At 40.6% G+C, this 19,646-nt stretch overlaps 3 protein-coding genes across 5 annotated transcripts; 2 read left to right on the top strand and 1 right to left on the bottom strand.

Annotated features, from left to right (window-relative positions):
* The first annotated feature begins 4,853 nt into the window (after nucleotides 1–4,853).
* LOC135637897 (small ribosomal subunit protein eS21-like) lies at nucleotides 4,854–8,249 on the top strand. Of its 2 annotated transcripts, none has more exons than XM_065150769.1 (4): nucleotides 4,854–4,921; nucleotides 5,181–5,263; nucleotides 5,371–5,503; nucleotides 7,958–8,249. In XM_065150769.1, the coding sequence occupies exons 2-4, from the start codon at nucleotides 5,214–5,216 to the stop codon at nucleotides 8,021–8,023; spliced, it is 249 nt and encodes an 82-aa protein (XP_065006841.1). In that variant the 5' UTR covers nucleotides 4,854–4,921; nucleotides 5,181–5,213; the 3' UTR covers nucleotides 8,024–8,249. The 2 variants fall into 2 exon arrangements, with proteins under 2 accessions (XP_065006841.1, XP_065006840.1); XM_065150768.1 differs by lacking the exon at nucleotides 4,854–4,921 and adding an exon at nucleotides 5,003–5,099.
* A 637-nt stretch (nucleotides 8,250–8,886) lies between these two features.
* LOC135639015 (small ribosomal subunit protein eS4x-like) lies at nucleotides 8,887–11,369 on the top strand. The gene is made up of 5 exons (XM_065152704.1): nucleotides 8,887–8,966; nucleotides 9,747–9,824; nucleotides 9,913–10,093; nucleotides 10,288–10,385; nucleotides 10,730–11,369. Exons 1-5 carry the CDS (start codon nucleotides 8,964–8,966, stop codon nucleotides 11,165–11,167), a joined length of 798 nt encoding a protein of 265 aa, XP_065008776.1. The 5' UTR covers nucleotides 8,887–8,963; the 3' UTR covers nucleotides 11,168–11,369.
* A 690-nt stretch (nucleotides 11,370–12,059) lies between these two features.
* Nucleotides 12,060–19,546, bottom strand: LOC103986289 (polyprotein of EF-Ts, chloroplastic). 2 transcript variants are annotated; one of them, XM_009404247.3, is made up of 4 exons: nucleotides 19,419–19,546; nucleotides 15,146–17,257; nucleotides 13,362–14,067; nucleotides 12,060–12,874 (listed from the first exon to the last, which is right to left on the bottom strand). In XM_009404247.3, the coding sequence occupies exons 2-4, from the start codon at nucleotides 17,184–17,186 to the stop codon at nucleotides 12,268–12,270; spliced, it is 3,354 nt and encodes a 1,117-aa protein (XP_009402522.2). In that variant the 5' UTR covers nucleotides 17,187–17,257; nucleotides 19,419–19,546; the 3' UTR covers nucleotides 12,060–12,267. The 2 variants fall into 2 exon arrangements, with proteins under 2 accessions (XP_009402522.2, XP_009402523.2); XM_009404248.3 differs by lacking the exon at nucleotides 19,419–19,546 and adding an exon at nucleotides 19,028–19,394.
* Nucleotides 19,547–19,646: the final 100 nt, after the last annotated feature.

Raw genomic sequence — 19,646 nt, 5'->3', positions numbered from 1 at the left:
AGAAATTATTGTCAACCTTATGTGACAAGGCTGATTTAGCTTATCTCATTTTTTTCAAATTTTATTATGTTTGAGATCCATATTTTAGTATGTTCTTTCAAGCATTTACTTAAAGTATTTTCTTGACTCAAATATGTAATTCTTGAGAATTCTTGTAAAATTTATACTAAATGTATGTTTGGCAAAACCGATCCTTTAAGTTGATACACACTCGTGGTGGGAGTAAGACGATCGAGATAACATTTAAAGAAACCTAGAGTTTATTGTATACTTAAATATACATCTCATTTATAATATTCAATTTGTAAATATAGGTAGTTATTGTAGATTATATATATATATATATATATAATATGTTTTGCTTTAGGAAATATTTTGTTGAAAAAACTCAATAATGACATGGAAAATACTTACCAGATTTCTGGCCCCTCCAAGAAGAAAAGGGCATGTCATGCCTCCTTCATACGTCCTCTATCCCTTACAATGATCCTTGGCGTTGAAAGAGATTAGCCATTGTTTTCGCTGCAAATCCACTCTGTTCCAGTCACCACACAAATTGTAAAGAGAAATCCTCTAACATCATTACATCATGATTCTCTTGTCATGTTTACAAGTTAATTTTCACTCCAAAGTGAGAGCGGCGGATGAGCTTTTCCACCCTCTTATCACGAACAAATTTCTAAACAGGATGTTTGATGTAATGCTTATGTATATCCGTGTCTTTTGGTATGTTCATGCTTTCTACAGCATGTAGAGGGACGGTCGAAGGCTTAATAGTCCCATTTCAGTTAGGTTGGTGATCGCTTTAGGCTTGTAAATAAAGGTTGTATCATGTGGACACGTGTGAGAGATTCTCGGTCTGTAATGAACCATTTTACCCTTTTGTTGTGCAACTGTTCAGAGCTTATAAAGTTTGTTTGTAATTTACATTGTCTATGAAGTGTTTTCGGAAATATTTGCTTGTGGATCCTGAACGAGGCATTTTCTCTAACCCGTTGTATCTTTTGTGGGTCCTAAGGGATATGAGAGGCTTCGGGGAGACTGACCTTTGCGGACGGACACGCAAGGGTGCCGCACGACTTAGGCAAAACCAGATAAGTCCATGACAGATGGTATCAGAGCGGGACAAGCACTCATAGAAACACTTAGCATGCGAAACGTGGGGGACCTAGCGGGGCTGCGTTGAGGGCAGTCAGCACACGCACGACCGTTTGGGGGGAAAACGGGCATAGAGATGTAGGGAAAAGGAGTCGTTCGGAGGAGCGGGCATCTGACATTGGCATTCAGAGGAATGGCCAACCCTTCGCGCAAGAGGTACCACGAGAATAGGCAAGCTTGGAAGAATGCGGAGCGCACAAACGTTGGGATGGTTGAGTGTGAGCTATGACTCAACGTTGACAACTATACTTGATGGTGTTCAAGGCAAGCGAGGCGCTTGGTAAAGGATGAGACTATCCAAGGTGGAATGAGTTGCTCAGCAATCGAAAGAGTTGTGCAAAGCTCACAGAGGTGAGAGGAATCGCTAACTCGAAGAATTCGGTACTCATGCATGGGCTTGTATACCGACGATGGAATGTTCGCGGCCATCCCAAGACGACCGAAACTCGGCGCCATGGAGCATTGAAACTTTCTCTTAAGCATGTGAAGGATACGTCCGTAGGAGACTGAAGTGTGCAACGAGTTCAGCATGTTGCTAGGCCTTGAACGGTGCAGCGAGGGTTGTATTGACGTGGAGTCGCAATCTAACAAGTGCGTTTGTAGGAGGCAGAACAATGCACAGTTTGTTCAGCAAATCGGAGTTGTCCAAGGGGATGGTGGTCTCCGAAACGGAGAGAGATATTGCTCCAACGGGATGGTTATCCAGGAGGGATAAGTCCTAGCTCCCCAGAGGGAGAATCATGTGGGACGGACCGCACATGTTGAGGAGGAGTACCTCAACAAACAACAACTCCACGAAGCTCAATGGACCGAGCAAGCGGCGAGGAGTCGTCGCATGATCTCGCTTGAGAGAATGCATTGGTGGATGCATTGCGAGATCAAGTGGGAGAGCGACCCAAAGCAACTAAAATAAAGGCACACTTGGAGTCGATATGGAGATCGGACTCAAGGGAGGGCTGACCCGTGGAATGGTGGGCGCGAGGGCCACCATCAACTCAATGCAAAAACAAGGAGCGGAGCAACTTGGGTGTAACTTGGTGAAGTACCCAAGCCGCATGAAGGGAGCCAGCATAGAAGTTGGAACATGGAGTGGAGGCACAGTGCTTTCCTTAGACAGAGATCAAGGACATGAACTCTTGCAGAGGTAAGAGTAGAATCATGTTGTTCCATGGGTCCTTCATTCTGACGGAGTGGACTCATCTTGCATGGTGCCAAAGACGAAAGGAGCTTCTGGGCACATGCACCTTATCTCGGAGAAGCATTTGATGGAGGAACTAAGGCGACTCAATTTGCGGAGGCGAAATTGGGTTCAGAAGGCCTTAGCACGGGGCAAGAGGACTCAGGGGTGGGTACTCTTGAAAATATGCCACAGTGTTGCCATTTAAGTTATCATGAAGGAAGCGGTGCGCAGCGGAGATTGTGCTGGTAGGGGCAGAGGCCTAGGATCTAAACAATGGTGCACAAATTACAATAAAGTCGGTGGACTTCGGGAGCTACTAGGCGACGGACTGTCATAGAGCGGTGCTTCATCTAGGTGTGACCCAAGAGTGGGTGGATGAAGGTCGATTGCCAAAGGAGCGAATAAAATCGAAGGTGGAAGAGACCCTGCGATGTATTGGCAGAGGCCACACATGGAGGGTTCACAATTCGAGTTCATCCCACAATGATCAGAATGCAATTGAGATGTCACCAGGAGGCGACATGGTGCAACGGATCGTGGTAGAACAGTTCGTGGCAATGCAATACACACAATCTAGTCCCGTGAGGGACTAGATCATACGGAGGTATGATCGGGAGCTACTGGAAGCTCCACTTCGGTGAACAACACGACGGTAAGAAGGGCTATGGATTCAAGGAGTGAAGGCCATGGTACTGCAGAGGCGGGTCTTTCATGCGTACATCGAATTTTGCATCGGATGAAAGCCTTGTTCATCAGCATATGGGGGCTGTGTTCCACCAAGGGAAAAATTCGAATGCAAGTACCAGTGAGTCCCATGGGAGGGACTTGATCATACAAAGGTATGATTGAAGCAGCTGGAGAGTTGGACTGCTCCAGAGTGCATATTCGCTTAAGGGAGCCCGGCAAGTCAGAGGATAAGGTTGAGTAAGCAAACGTTGCTACCAAAGAAGCTAAGGAGAACAGAATCGGTGCAAACCCTACAACGTGATGACAGAGGCCATGCATGGGAGTTACAGTCTGTCTTTCCATCGACCAAACGGACTGCTTGGAGAACACAGATGTGTTGAAGTAGGGGGTCGAAAGGGGCGAGGAAGCGATGACGAGTCCAGAGGGACTTAGCTACCCAAAATCAAGCATCAGTTAGAATGGAGGTGAACTCAGAGGAGTGCCACAGAGACATATCTACTGATCGTGAAGAAAAGGGACGCAGATGCGAGGCGACGGATAGTAGGGCCATGGGCATAACAACGCCATGGTACCGCAGAGGCGGGACTTCCGTGAAAGTCATTGATCCCTTGCTCTCATAGAGGGAGAGTGCTTGGTCGTGAAAGGGGCCGAGGAGGTGGATCATGCAGAAGCAATCTCCAAGTACCGAGACAAGGCTGAAGGGCAGAGGCCAAGGAACTTCGTAAGACCGGTGTCAATGAGTTTCTCATCAAGATAGCCGAAAGTGAAGGACTTCGGGTCAGGCAAGAGTGCACGACCAAGGAACGAAGTAGGCAGTACGCGGTGCTGTACCTTCGCTACTCAAGGGAGTAGGCTGCAGGGTTGATGGAGAAGACGGTACGATCCCAGAGGCGACCAAATCTATTAGAGAATTACTCCAAGTTGGGGTGAAAACTTCCTGCATTCCAGAAGTTCGATAGCATTAAAAAGGTGAATCACAGTAGCTAACTCAACGCAAGGAGTACAAACACTTCAAGTGCTTCAGAAGTGTGAGCAAAGAGCAGGCGAAGACCAATAATCAGCTCGATGCATGGAGTACAACCTCGAGGAGGTAGGCGAAGTCAAGTAACCTTTGCCTTCTCAACTCTTAAGAGAATGGGCGAAACCGAGTACCCCAATTCTCTTATCTATCCAGCAGAGGAGTTCTGCATATGTTCAAAGACCCTTCAAAGATAATGAAAGACAATAGTTGTCAAATCCTCACCAACGATGATCAGTGTTACCGAGAGTTCATATCTATCCCTAGAGAGTTGAATGGCAAGTCTAAGATGGTCGAGTATCATATTGTCTGTGTGATAGTTCAGTAGGAAATGGGACAATAGGAAAGGGTGAGAATTACTCACAGAGTAGCTAGTCATCAGGGAATGATGCTCCTATTCAAGAAAAGATATCCATGAGTGATGTTTCCGTGACAAAGCTTGGCATTGGTATAGAGAAATGCCGGTCACACCACTGAGATTCTGATTGCAGCAAAACCACCATCGCATGCGAGGTTCACCTGATGGTGCTGCAGCAACGAGCTGTTTCGCTTCGACGGCTGCAACCAAAAAGTGGGAGTGAGGCCTTATAGTCAGCCAGGCAATTCGTCGAACGGTTGGCGAGCGAGTTCAAATATGGGCTTACCCAACTCAGTCACGCTGTAACTCGAGCCAAGCCCGAGCTTCTCTGTAACTAAATTGAACCGGTCTACAAAACGAACCGGCTCGATTGTTCAGTGGTTTCGAAATTTTCAATGAACCCGTTTGTGTCACGTGCGACGGCACGTGACGAAACTAGGGCTAGCGGACTATATATTAGCTTGAAACCCCTCTGGTCGATGTCGACGCCGCTCTGGTTCGGTCTCATCTTTCGCCTCAGGTACGCTCCAATCGCCTAGAACTACGCTTCAGTTCCCCTTGATTTCGGGCCAAAATGGCGAACTTGGTTTAAGATCTGCAGGTGCCTTGCGATTTTGATGTTATCCCTCGAGGATCGTCGTTCCGACTTGTTTTGGAATTTAGATTTTTTTATCCTTCTTTACGCGTGCTATCAGAAGGTTTGACTTGTAGAAGGCACAGATAGGTTGGAATTCTTTGCATCGATATGTACGTTGATGCGTTTTTGCCTTGTACTTCAGGAGATTTTGCCGGCAAGAGAATCCACTGACAAAATGCAGAACGAAGCAGGTGACATGACGGATCTCTACATCCCGAGGAAATGGTAAACAAATCATATGTCGTTGTGGGATTATATCATCTCTTCTACTGTTCTTCGATAGAGCACGATTTAGTATCATTGGATGCTCAACCTTGGTATTATTCCTGTAGTTCTGCTACGAATAGGCTGATTACTGCCAAGGACCATGCGTCAGTCCAGATCAATATCGGGCATTTGGATGAGAGTGGTGTGTACACCGGCCAGTTCACCACTTTTGCACTTTCTGGCTTCATCCGAGCACAGGTCTGTTCTCACTTTCTTACTTTCTTTGGAATTACTAGTGTAATCGTTCATGCTACTAGAAATATTTGTACTTCATGTTGTGGTCAATGTGCTACTATTTTGCTAATAAAATATAAGTTTATTTTCACTTCGTTGTAGTTCTTTCAATGTTAATGCTTGCTGAAGGTTTATTTGATAATGTGCACATTATCATCATGCCTAATATTATGATGGCTTGTGTTTTTGAAGCATCTTACTTCTGACTTGATGAAAGGATTTTCACCTGGTTTTGTAATTCAATCTTTTTTATAGCTGTATAATGAAGTTCGAGAAACCAGGACTGGTTTCAGGATTAGTACTAGCATCTCTAGTCTTTGGGACATTTCAAATATTTTGTTGGATTCATGTTTTGATTATAGAACAAGGAAAAATCATACAATCACACAAACAAGAATGTGTAGAAAATTGTAAGAATTTCATGAAGTGATGATATGTAAAACAAAATCAAGAAAGATACGAAGGGCAGGGGATAACATGAAAATGCACTCCACAATGATGGGCATATTATTGTGCTCATTTGGATTTTTATTAATGTTTTTTGGGTTTGAATGTTGTTCTATGTTTTCCAGCAAGCTTGTAGTATACCTAAAAAAACAAGGGATGTTGGTGCATAATTGTTATATTATATCTTTGTCAGAACTGGTCTAATTCTAATACATACTCTGGTAAATCATTGAAAAGAATCTCATTTTTTTCCCTTTATGTAGCTTCTTACCCCTTTATATCTTCCTCATTAACTGAGCTCTTGTGTGCATGTGGTCATTTTCAACTGTTAATTGAACTTAGCAAGTGATGTGAATATATAATATCTAAAGGCAAAATATCTGGATTTGGTGTAAAAACAAACCATCTCATTATGATAATAGAACTGTTTGAAATGCTATGTTGCATTTTTGATTGCAAATATTTGATCCTGAGGTTTGTCCTAATTGCCAATTTCTGGTATTCAGTGTCATTTATTTGTTAAAAAGAAATGTCATTTTTTATGTTGCATTACTTAGTAGCCACTTGATTATGTGAAAATTGAGTATTTCATTTGCACAATGGGATCCTTCTGAGATCAATATCTATCCTGAAGGATCAGCTTAGCTAGGCTGATGTAGGTCACAAGTAACATGCAGGTTATGAAAACAAATTAGTGCCAATCTACATGACACAAAAGACTAAACCCTACACACATCTGTGTTGTGAGGGCAAGAAAGAATAGGCAATACTGATTCCCATGTACCTGATACCCTATACACTTCCAAATTATCTGCATGCTTGAGTTACCAAATAGTTAGGATGCTTTAGGGTCGATGCAAAGATATCACGTATAAATAGTTCAACAGCACTTGTCCTGATATCTACAAGAGTAGAAGATTACAAGTAAAAGTATAGTCAAAGGGAACTTGGGAAGCAAATGTTGGTTTGAGGATTTTTAGCTTCAATCAAGTAAATTTTATGGTTTGTGCTTGTAACTTGACCATAACAAGGCTTGTATCATTCATTTATCCTTCTTTGCCCTACCCATGGTTGCATATAAAAATTGTCTGTCATTCTATTATTCTCTGCTCTTTTTTTTAATCTTTGACTTCTTGAGTTGGTGCAGTTCTTCTTGCTTTCGTGGGTCATTATATGCCAATCTGTTGTTAGGGTGGTGATAATAAACCAAATAATACATAATAATAAGACATTTTTTTATTGAGTTTCTGATATGTTGCTTTCTTATAATTTTCTTTATTAGGCCTTGTCAAAGTGTTGCACTTCATGTTAATACTGCATCCAAATTTGTAACTACATGACCATGATAGCTGAGATTCACATGATTGTTGTTATTTGTGCTTTATGTCACAACGTAGTCTTGATAAGCTAACTGGTCCATCAACTTCGTTTGATCTAAACCACTGGTCAAATACTTAGATTGAAGTTGATAGTAATACACTTATCATACTTTAATGAGGCACTCTTAGTCTTGTCCACTTTCGATGTGGGATTAATCATGGTGTTATAATTTCTCTTATTCAAGAGTCTGATGTCCTTGTTAAAGCTTAGTATAGCTTAGATTAAATTCTAACATGGTGTATGTGAAGCGTAGTTTAGTAGTGGTTCCACGTCATGACGACTCTTTTGATTCCATCCATTGATAATCTTAATAGGTTAATTGATACATTAATTTCGTTTCATCTAAATCAGTGGTTCAAATAGTAGTATACTTATTAGATCTTTTACGAGTTAATCTTAGTTTTGTTTATTTTTTATGTTGTGGAATAAATTTGTTCACGGGATCAATAATTCTTCTATGAGTACAGTATCTTTCAGAAATAACTCATCTGTGTCCAGTCTTCATTATTTCAGTCCATTTGTCGATAGCTCGTGCTTATAAACAGTCAACGCCTCTACTTGTGTGCTTATTTTGTGGGACCGCCTGTGCAGGGTGATGCAGATGGTGCTTTGGATCGGCTCTGGCAGAAGAAGAAAGTTGAAGTGAAGCAACAATAGAAATTGATTGTTGAAGCCATGAATAATTGGAATTCCTGGTTTAAGGAATTAATATATTTTATGTCAAGTTAATGACTGCTACTAAGCCACTTCGCTTTTATGTGGACCATTTTGTGCTCTATGATTTGGTGCAGTTTGGGCATTTTAAACCCATTTGATCTGTTTGGATTACTGTAACAGTCTGCTTTATTTCTCTGTGATATTAAGCAATGACGCTTCTTTCTAAGCTGCAGCTGTGTTCTCTGATGCATCAACTTACACCATTTTGGGGATCGGATCGGATTTTAGTCGTTGGCGAAAGCAAACCCGAACCGTTTTTCCAGGCATCCGAATCCGCTTCTCAAATTTTTTTTCAGTATTCTTGCTAGCAACAAAAATTATGAAGATTGCGTAACGATATTCTTCCAATTACATTAAATTATTTTCCAAATAAAAATTATCGAATCAAATATGATCATAGCAGTGTAAACTCGATTCTTTTCTGACGCCATAAAGCATTGTTTCTTCGAACCTAAAATCCATATTCTTAAGAACAAAGAAAACCATTAAACGATATATATTTGGGGATTGCTATGGTTTGCGACTTAAGACGCGGCTTCAATCATGATTGGTTGGTTCGGCATCCACACCAGCAGAATAATGTTTAGTTGCGTTGCTAGTTGTTCCGTAAGTCGGGGATGGTTGCAGGCGCTCGTATCTTACACTGTCGAAGAGCGGACTTCACGGGTATGACACGGATCACATCCAAATCATCTACGGCCCAACGGACGATTGCTGGCTTCGGTCTTTTAACAGGATCCGATCGGATCGTAAAGAACCCAATCGGAGGGTATTACGGTCATTGAACAACCATCTCTTCTTAAGAAGCGATAGGGTTTGTTTGCCTGCGGCGGTTCCCAGTTCTTGAGAGGCGGCGGAGGGGAGGCCGAGTTCCGGAAAAATGGTTCGTCCTATTCCGCGTTTGATATCTCCACGTTTAGTCTTGCTCTGTTCTCATCGTTTTCGTTACTCGATCTGCGTGCTGTTGTCTGAGTGCATATTTAGGTCTAGTGTGTATAAGTCGTGTGCTTGTTTGACATTATATTCTTCGTTGTTGTTTGGGTACTTTTACACGTTAAATCAAATCCTTTTCTGGGAAAAGATCCGATCTTTGATGATGGGGATGTCGATCACACTGAGTTTAGATGTCCTTGTGTCCGGACTCTCAATGGGATGGATATATGGATGATTTAGGAAATGTATTTGCGTGAGATACTTCTGTACTCTCCTTTCTTTTAAATGATTCATTTATGGTGCATCATATTTGTTTATGTTTCTTGGGAGATTAGTTTCTATGTTGTTTTCTTGACCTGTATCCCTCGAACCATTCTGTAAGCGTTCTGATGTCTTGAAACTTGGTGAATAGCTGAATCCTGGGTGGTGTTTGAGTTTTTCTGCTTCCATTATTTGGTTAGATCTTACAGATTGGATCTTGTTTTGATGGCTGGAAGCTTGTAAGGTGCTATATCTAAATAGAAGGGATGCGGAGTTGTGCTTTGTCTTTGTATTCTCAAGATGTTGTGTTGTAATTGTGGTCGCTCCGTGAGACAAGTGTTTTTAGGCATATAATTGTCAATAATTATTGGAGATCGTGATGCACAATCTGTTCTGGATTGGCCCAGGCATATATGAGGTTTCGCTCATGTTGTTTGCTTGACATCTTGTTTTCTTTGATGCACTTCAGGCGAGGGGATTGAAGAAACATCTGAAGAGGCTTAATGCCCCGAAGCACTGGATGCTGGACAAGCTCGGCGGAGCTTTCGTAAGTTGAAATCTTCCTTCAGTTACTCTTTTCGCACCTTGTATCGCTTGTATGCCTGCACTGCTAAGTAAATTTGGTCACATACTAGGCTCCAAAGCCATCATCTGGCCCTCATAAAGCTAGAGAATGCTTGCCCTTGATTCTTATTCTAAGAAACAAACTGAAGTATGCTCTCACATACCGCGAAGTCATTGCTATTCTTATGCAACGCCATGTAATGGTGGATGGAAAAGTCAGGACCGACAAGACGTACCCTGCTGGTTTCATGGGTATGCGATTAAAATCTTCTGATGGAACATGCTTAACTATTCTTTTTTGGTTGCAGTTGTATTCTATATCACAATTTTTAAAATGGCTAGAGAATTTTGGTTATATGTAGCTACCTCTCATTTATGATGTACATCTTTCATTATATATATTTTGTAGAGTAAATTTGATTTTTTATATGGTCTTCTATCTGCAGATGTTGTTTCAATTCCTAAGACAAATGAGAACTTTCGTCTTCTTTATGACACCAAGGGACGCTTCCGCCTCCATTCAGTAAGAGATGAAGAGGCAAAGGTATGTAGACATTGTGCTTTACATCTTTACAAATATCGGTGACTTTTTTATCATAAAAAATGTGAATTTGTAGCTCTCCTTTGGTGTCTGCTGGAGAAGAAAGCTGCATGTCTAGGATCAATCATGACTTTTATTGTGCTTATTAATTTTTTTCACACGTCTCCTAACATATTTAGTGAAGATTGTGGATGTCTGTGTTTGCATATGCTATTATATGTGATTTTAATGATCAAATTGCTATCGCCATTAGAATCATAGTTTTATAGAGACTCATATGTGGATGTCGATGAATATTGGATCTTCAAACGTTTCAACTGTGTGATTTCCTTTTTGGCCTATTACAGTTCAAGCTCTGCAAGGTTCGCTCTGTCCGGTTTGGCCAGAAGGGCATCCCCTACCTGAACACCTATGATGGTCGAACCATCCGCTACCCGGACCCTCTTATCAAGGCCAATGACACCATCAAGCTCGACTTGGAGGCCAACAAGATCGTAGACTTCATCAAGTTCGATGTCGGAAACGTTGTGATGGTGACCGGTGGGAGGAACACTGGCCGAGTTGGCGTTATCAAGAACAGGGAGAAGCACAAGGGCAGCTTCGAGACCATCCATGTCCAAGATGCCACCGGCCACGAGTTTGCAACTCGCATGGGCAATGTCTTCACCATCGGCAAGGGGACGAAGCCATGGGTGTCTCTTCCCAAAGGCAAGGGTATCAAGCTCAGCATCATCGAGGAGGCAAGAAAGCGCTTGGCTGCCGCTGGCGCAACTGCCACTGCTTAGTTGTGCGCTGTTCCACCATCTGAGTCTAAGAGGGCTTTTTATTTGCTGTGTAATTGGATGATGCATTCTGGATTTCAACGTTGTCTTTAGTCAATTTGCATGTTGGTTTTCTTTGGAGATTTGTAGAAGATGATAGACATTGTAGTACTTCAACCCAGTCAAGTAATATGTATGTACATGGCATTATAAGCCGTGAACTATAGTGTCGGGGTGCTAAAAAATTCTCAGCGGGTGCTTCCGGCGGAGGTGCTGCCCGTGCTGCTGTCGAGCACCTTCTGTGCCTGGAGATGTTCGTGTTCCATGGAGGTTGTCTGCTGCAGTGGCTGAAGAAGAGCCGTCACTGCCCGCTCTACCGAAATAATATTTAGAAGACGGCCTCTCAAATCATAGATAGCAATGTAGAAATGTAAATGTAGATGTCCGGAAACATAGTGATCATCTTTTTCGGATTGGCTTTTGTCGATAGATCCATAGCAGGATCCACGCTACCTGATCGAGTCTATTACCTATGTTGGTTTGACTGTTCCCACAAAACAGAGTGTTGATCTTATTTACCGCTTAAATGGGAATTTGAAGAAGATTGAGTTGATCATTTTAGATTATAAATCTTGATGAAATTAAAGTTTCTCATTTGTCATTTAGATTATCAGGGTTTAATGAATACATTTGTTTTACACTACACCGAGATAAGACTTAGTTTCACTACTTAGAATTAAGTTGTAAAAAAGAAAGATGCTTATTATAATTACAACAACAAAATCATAAAATCTTAATTATTTAAAGGAAATAATTACTCTTATCATTATGCTACTACGAAATTGTTGCTCATTTAGCAAAATTTGGCAATCATTTCTCTCACTGCAACACTACTCAAGCACAAGAATCTGCAACATAAACAACATGACATCATCACGGCCATGCAATTTTCCTTCCAGAATTCTGTCATCAAGGCGAAAATTCACTACTTTGTTGATTAAAAGATGATACAACAAAATTAAATACAGAAGCAGAACCTTACAAATCGTGAGTCACATTCGTGTTCAAAAATTCTCTCAACTCTTCCAAGACTATGCATGGTTGCCAACCTCAGATTTCAGTCCTTAGCTCTCCCCAAGAGTGAAGCGAACAAACCTCCTAACTTTGATGTTCTCTCCGAGGGCAGCAACTGTCTGCTTCACCAGATCCTTCACCTTAATGCTATCATCTTTGATGAAGGGTTGCTCCAGAAGAGCAAGCTCTCCTAGCCTCTTTGTGATCCTTCCTTCAACAATCTTCTCCTTTATTTGATCGGGTTTCGACTTGAGATCCTCTCTCTGCATTTCTATATCTTTTTCCTTTGTGACAATACTCTCTGGGATGTCCTCGATGGAGACGAACTCAACCTGTGGGCAGGCCACTACCTGCATAGCAAGGTCATCAACCAATTCCTTGAACTTTTCGCTCCGCCCCACAAAATCGGTTTCACAGTTGACTTCAATGAGTGTGCCGATGCGGGAGTCATGGATGTAGGATGAAATCCGACCTTCGGCAGCTAGTCGGGAGGATTTTTTGTCAGCAGATGATAGGCCCTTCTTGCGGAGGTACTCCTGAGCCTTCTCAAGGTCACCACCACTTTCTGCAAGAGCTTTTTTGCAGTCCATCATGCCAGCACCTGTTTCCTCCCTAAGTTGCTTCACCAATGCAGCTGATATTGCAACTGTTTTAGGCCTGCAACAGTTCATACTTATGGTCAACATCTTCCGAATTTAAGATCTAATTAAAGTGGGTTCACAATCTTATACATATGCCCATAGTTCATACTGATGTTCAAAGCGGTTCATACAGCATAATGTATAATTGCACAAGAGTACATGAATATGCATTTTGGAAAACGATAACCAAAGAGACAAAAATTAGCATCAAATGGCTTTTTTATTTGCTTTTCTTTCTTCTTTTTTGGGGAAAGATGACGACCACTAGCATAACGAAATCATGCAGTAACATTAAAACTAACGCAGCAGTTAAGAAATGAGGATTAAACAGCTTCACGAGGCACAAGACGGTTCAGATTCTCCATTTTCAGAATTTGTCTTCCTAGTCAGCTAGTAAATAAAGCCAAGCCTTGTATCTTGAACATAACAACATTAATTGTGATTAAAATCATAACAAGCTTTAGCTACAACAGGATGAACTATGTAAGGAGTAAAAGGCTTACTTCTCAATAGCTTCCTTGGTTTCAGCAGGTTGATCCTTTGGGACTGCAGGTGAAGATTTAGCTGCAGTTTGTGCAGCTACCTCAGCAGCAAAGTCCTGGCTTTTCTTCTCTAAGCCTTCTCCAAGATTGTATCGGACAAACCTTTTGACTTTGATATTTTCTCCAAGAGTCGCAATGGTCTGCTTTACTAAATCCTTAACTACCATTTTATCATTCTTTATGTATGGTTGCTCAAGCAATGCAAATTCTTCAAGTTGCTTTTTAATTCGGCCATCAACAATTTTTGATCTTATGTTCTCAGGTTTAGTCAAAAGGTCTTCCTTCTGCATTTCAATTTCCCTCTCCTTCTTCACAATTTCTTCTGGAACATCTTCAGTGACCAGATAACGAACCTGAGGACATGCTGCTACTTGCATGGAGAGGTCATCAACCAACTCCTTAAAGATGTCACCTCGAGAGACAAAATCAGTTTCACAATTCACCTCCATGAGCACTCCTATTCTGCTGTCATGGATATAAGATCCGATCCTACCCTCAGCAGTTGCCCTACTGGCCTTTTTATCTGCACTTGCTAAACCTTTTTTTCTGAGGAACTCCTGGGCCTTAACAATGTCACCTTCAGTTTCTGCAAGAGCCTTCTTGCAGTCCATCATACCTGCACCTGTTTCTTCACGTAATTGCTTTACTAGTGCTGGTGAAATGGTAGCTGCATTTTGTATATCAATTACAGGTCAAAAAACATGTTGCAGCAACCTTATAGCTGATAATGAATGCTGGAGAAATATAACAACTATCTGGTGGCAGCAGAGGTATGATTACTATTCACTTTGGAAACAACATATTTTCAAGATCTCTTGGTATGCAATTAATACTGTGAGATGCCAATCAGATTTTAGGTGTTGAAAGAAGCTCTATTAAACGGATAAGTTTTACAGAATTTCCCTATTTAGAATAATAAATATAATATTAAAAGAGAATTTTAGACTATAGTTATATCGATAGCAGTAACACAAATGGTAAAGACACTTAAAATGCAAAAAGCAAAAAAAGAAACCACGTTCCACAAATGCTATATAACAAGAAATTGCATTGTCAAAATTCAGAAGTATTACTGATTGTAGATAACGATGAAAGAAAACTGACCACAAAGTTATCAAAATATAAATGTCAAATGACTTGAAATTGGCAGACTAAGACTAAACAAGATTTTAGTTAGAAACTCCGCAAAATGTTAAAATTGCTTTTGAACTACTAGCAATATTGTCCTCAAAAGGAATGAATGGAGGGAAAGGAGACATGTAGCTAACATTAATATTCCTGTTCTTATAGCATAATTGATCAATCACACAGGCAACATGGGGAACGAGATGTTGAAGGATGCTAGTGAACAAGACATAAATCTTTTCAGATGTTAATGGACATCGGAGCCCAAATTTCTTTGTTCACATCAGACTTAAAACAAAACTTGACCACCTACAATCTCCTGGTGTTTTATATGTTCTCAAATTTCTTAGTGAAGGAATGTTATTTTGATGTTGATCTGAAAACCCTGGTTATCATGCAAAAAATTATGAAGCTGATCCAAGCACGCATATAATAACAATGAAGAGTCTAGGATTCAACAGTGATGTCAAATTTAATACGAATCTTCACTCTGGTCAGCTAATTGTCCAACATGATTCTCTCCTTGCACGAAAAGGAAAATAAGTGTGCATTATCCAAGAAACTTTTACTGGAAAAGGAATTTTATCTGAAGATGTACCCAAATGAGGAAACTTTCAAACCTTTGATGGAGCTTCCTATGCCAGAAGGGCCAGTTTGCTCACTTAAGTTTCCACCAGCCACGGCTTTTGCATCATGTAATTTGGCAGCAACGGTCTCATTCTCAGCCAGTATAGTTGATTTTTGTGCCACATCTTCAGTAGCTACAGTGCTATCTAATTGGATACTAGAAATGACCACTGAATCCACAGCTTCCGTAGATAAGGTTTGATCATTCAGAATTCCAGCATCATTTTTTGTCTCTAATTCTCCAGGAGAATCTTCAACTTGCACAGAATCTACAAGGTCCTCTTTCTCTTCTGAGCTTGGAGTTTCCAAACTTTGTTTGTCCTGCTCAAGAGTTTCAGCTGTCACATCAGTTTCCTTCACTCCAATTACAGAAGCCTCAGCTTCTACTGAACTATTAGCTGCCAAAACTTCTTCAATTTCCTTTGAAGCTTGAATATTACTAGTTACTTCTTTACCTGCATTGGTTAAAGAAGCTTCGTCCACTGCTGGATTTAACGAATTGTTGGCAGAAGATTCACCTCCCTCTGAAACTATTTCTGAAGTTATGTTTTCTTCCTCTACAGAGTTGGAGGACTCCTCTATATTATCTTTTGCAGGGATCACAACTGGAATTGAATCTCGAGAAGACTGATTCAAGATTTTGGAGCTTTTCTCATCCTCTTGTGCAACTATATCAGCAATCTGAGACAATTCCTCAGTCGTGTTCTCCAAATTATTTGAAACGGGATCGACAGAAAGAGTTTCCTCGTGAAGCACTTCAGCAACAGATTTCTCATCATCAGCCTCAGTAGTTGAATCAGAGGAATCAATGAGTTGCGTATCATCACTACTTGCTGAATTATCAACGACAGAAGTATTAGAACTTTCTAATATTTCATCAACTTCTCCTACTGTCTGCTCCATCGTTTCCAGAGATTTTTGTGTTCTCTCTCGTTCATCCAAGAAAGAAGCAATTTCCTTGTTCTTGCGGAAAGCCAGCTCAAACGGATTCGTTGCTACATGCAGCACACCTTTATTAAGTTTCATGTTTAACCCTTCAACATCTTCTTCTTTTTTCATTGTTAAAGTTACCTGCCCTCTGTTAATGCGCAATACACGTACATTAACCTCTTGGCCGACCTGCAGTGACGAACTCCCTAAAATGCCACCAAACCCTTCAGATTCTTCAGCCACAGGAAGAAATCCTTCTTCTCCATCAGGAAGTGACACAAAAGCCCCTGATCTTGTGAGGTTCTTCACAGTCCCATCCAAAATTTGCCCCTTAACAAACTTTGAGCTCTTTTGTTTCTCCTCTCTTTTCTGATTTGACCTTGAAGTATTTTTCCTGACAGGTCTTGGCTTTTCACTACTTTCATATGTAGATTCTTTTTTCTGTTGGATTTTAGCTGTGTCATCCGTATCACGCATTGTTAGAGAGATTCGTCTAGTCTCCTTATTGGCCTCCACAAGTCTCACTTTCACCTCTTGTCCAATAGAAACAACAGCCGCAACATCCTTGACATAACTATCACTCATCCTGGAAACATGTACCAGACCGTCTGTGTAGGCTCCAAAGTCCACAAAACAACCAAATGGCTGAATTGATCTTACTTTTCCTATAAATGAAGCACCTGTAACTAATTCCTCATCCTTCACAGGAGGCATCTCACTCTTCCTCACAGGTCTAGTGCGTTTGGTTTTACTAGAAGAAGTGGTAGTTGGATTTGGTGGACCAGGTTCATTTGATTCATCAGAACTAGATGGTGCTTCTGAGCTTCCATCAGCAACATCCCCTGAAACAGTAGGATTTGGTTCTTCTACAGTTAAATCAGTACCAACAGCTGCTACCGTTCGAATTCCATGGCAAAAGCGACTAGTGTGTAGCTGAATCAGTCTCAATGATGAATGTGGTAACAGAAACCTTTGAGATGATTTAAGCCTGGTGTCCTTTTCAGAAGTATCACATCTTGTTAAGTGTATCTCCTTCCTTGGGCCGAAAACAATTCGAGGAACCAGAGTGATATTGCCTATAGTACAATGAATTACAGGAGTCATCTTGAATGAAACCTTCTGCTTCAGGAAGTATTATCTGAAATAAAAGTTTTGGCTCCAAATTCTCTTTCGACCTGCACAAAGCATAGATTGCAGAAATTATGTTAACTGGGTCAATTCTTAAAAAAACAATAACAACAACACTTTGGTGACAAATTGGATGTAGAAATCATGCTGGCATCTATTTGATACCTGCTGAAAAGAACAATTTGATCTTTTTGTTATATTACATAAGAAATGCAGAAACTTGAGCTAAATAAGGAAATAACACATAATTCCATTGAGACCAACTAGATTCTGTGACTCCTAAGAGGATAATAAAACAACCATGAGACTAGCCATGCGAACAAGAATCTCCACTAGCAGAAGTAATCAGCAAGATGTCACAAATTCTCGGATCCATGCTATAATTGCTAAGACTTTTTTAAGAAATTAAATATCCAACAAAAGCAATAACAAAAAACACTTATCCACTATCTGGTTACAGATTATGAATATTCTGTGGCATATCAAGTGCTCACTAGAACATAAAGAAACTAGTGACGCTAAGCTCTTGTACCTTTTAATACACACACATTTATCTTATCTAGACACATAAAATTACATCTCTTTCCACTTTATCCTTAGATTTCTGGCACTTTCTCATGCCATCTCAATTCTCCTCCACTTGTCAATCAATCTTCTCAGGCAGTCAATCGTCAGTACCTCTCATATCTGATTTTTAATCTAGCACTAGATTTAACAATCATTAAGCTTCCCACTCATGTACACAAAATTTGTCTTATAATTTAGATATTTACTATCCCATGGATCCGGTAATCTATAACAAAGAAACTGAAGATTGCAAATAAATATTCCCAAATTCTTTGAAAGAAAAGTTGCAGGTATTAACTTGTTGAATGATCAAAAACTCATGTCTAAGATAAAGTAATTCTCTAAGAATCACATGTTAATGGAGATCCCATTGTCAAAATGGTTCTGAATTTTAGAGTTGTGATTTCTACATGATACAATTTCTTGACATAAATGAATAAATCTGTCTCATCTAGAAGCTTAAATTTTTAGATGCACGGGCAAGGATCAAAATATTAACAGGTGTCAGGGTAGGTTTTTAGATGCATATTACGAGTATGGATGAACAATTTCTTTTCACAATAACTATAAAGGTAAAGTCCCTACATGTGTAGTGAAATATAATTCCCCTAATTTAGCCTCATCTCGAAAGTAGAAAAAAGGCTTAAGTTGATTTACAAAGACTTAGTGGTTGTACTATTATTAATCTGAACTTGAGCATCTTGGTTCAATGGCTCAGGCTTAACAAAGTTAATAGATCGATTATTCCGTCGAGTCAGCCCGTGATACCTTCCATTCATACAACTTCAAATATTATTCTTCATTTACAGATCTGTCATCTATAGCTGGTAGTGTTTGTGCTTAGATTCTATAACTGGCACTTCATAGTATACTGATGGAAGATATAGCATATGAAAATTGTCATGTATTCAATCTTTAATAGCTTACACAATAATTACACACCTCCAACCATTACGCACCTGCAAGTCTTTTAAATCCTAATCATGCATTTGACACTTTATAACAATAAAAATTAAATCTAGAAAAGGGATTTCTGATGTTGTGTCTGTGTCCAGTGTGAGAGAAGGAAAGGAGGTATTTTCTTATTTTCCAGAGACCTGTTGCCAACACTTCTTTCATATCAACTGATAAAAATTCAAACACAAAGTTAGATCACTACTGTAATGGGAAGCAGCAAAGCTTCCACACTCTCGTGCTCAACAAGTAGCACCTAAAATTCCAAACACATAATTCCCAGTAGCACTCACAACCTTGGCACTTGTAAATCTCCGAGTAAGTATTTCGGGATGTGAGGTCAGAGAACATGCAGAAAACAACCAACTTGTGGCATGAATCAACTAATTAGCGCCCTTCGCCTTCTCAATCTCACGTTTCACACAATTTTGATGCCAGCAAATCCAACCAGAAGTAGAAAACCGTAACTTCCACAAGAGAATCTCCTTTCCAAATTCCAAATGGGGTTTCTTTCCAATTTCTGGAACGATTTCCAATCAAATCCCAGTTGAAACAAGAAATGCACAGAAAGAAGAGGACTTTAGGATTAAAAAACACAACTTGCGGCAGTACAACAGAAGTCGAACAGATAAGGCTGGGATGGGAACAGTGAAGCCGGTTGATGGAGGCAGGTTAAGAAAGGAGCACCTTCTTTGGGGCCGACCTCTACCTCTTCTTCTGCTTCGTCTTCGTCTCTCTCCGACGAAGAGAGAGGAGAGAGGGGGGGGGGGGGGTGGGGTGTCTATGCAGCCTTATCTTTGCGGGATGAGAGTGAGGCCGCGAATGTATTGGTGAGCCATCTTCCTCACACGCAGACATGGATGAGATAAAAAGGGAAGACGCCGCGGCGATTTGAAACCAAACCAGCCCGGCCCG

This window comes from Musa acuminata, chromosome BXJ3-5 (genome assembly GCF_036884655.1).
Source record: "Musa acuminata AAA Group cultivar baxijiao chromosome BXJ3-5, Cavendish_Baxijiao_AAA, whole genome shotgun sequence".
Taxonomy (NCBI): domain Eukaryota; kingdom Viridiplantae; phylum Streptophyta; class Magnoliopsida; order Zingiberales; family Musaceae; genus Musa; species Musa acuminata.
Note: the sequence above shows the minus strand (reverse complement) of the source record. Positions and strands in the feature narration are given on the sequence as shown.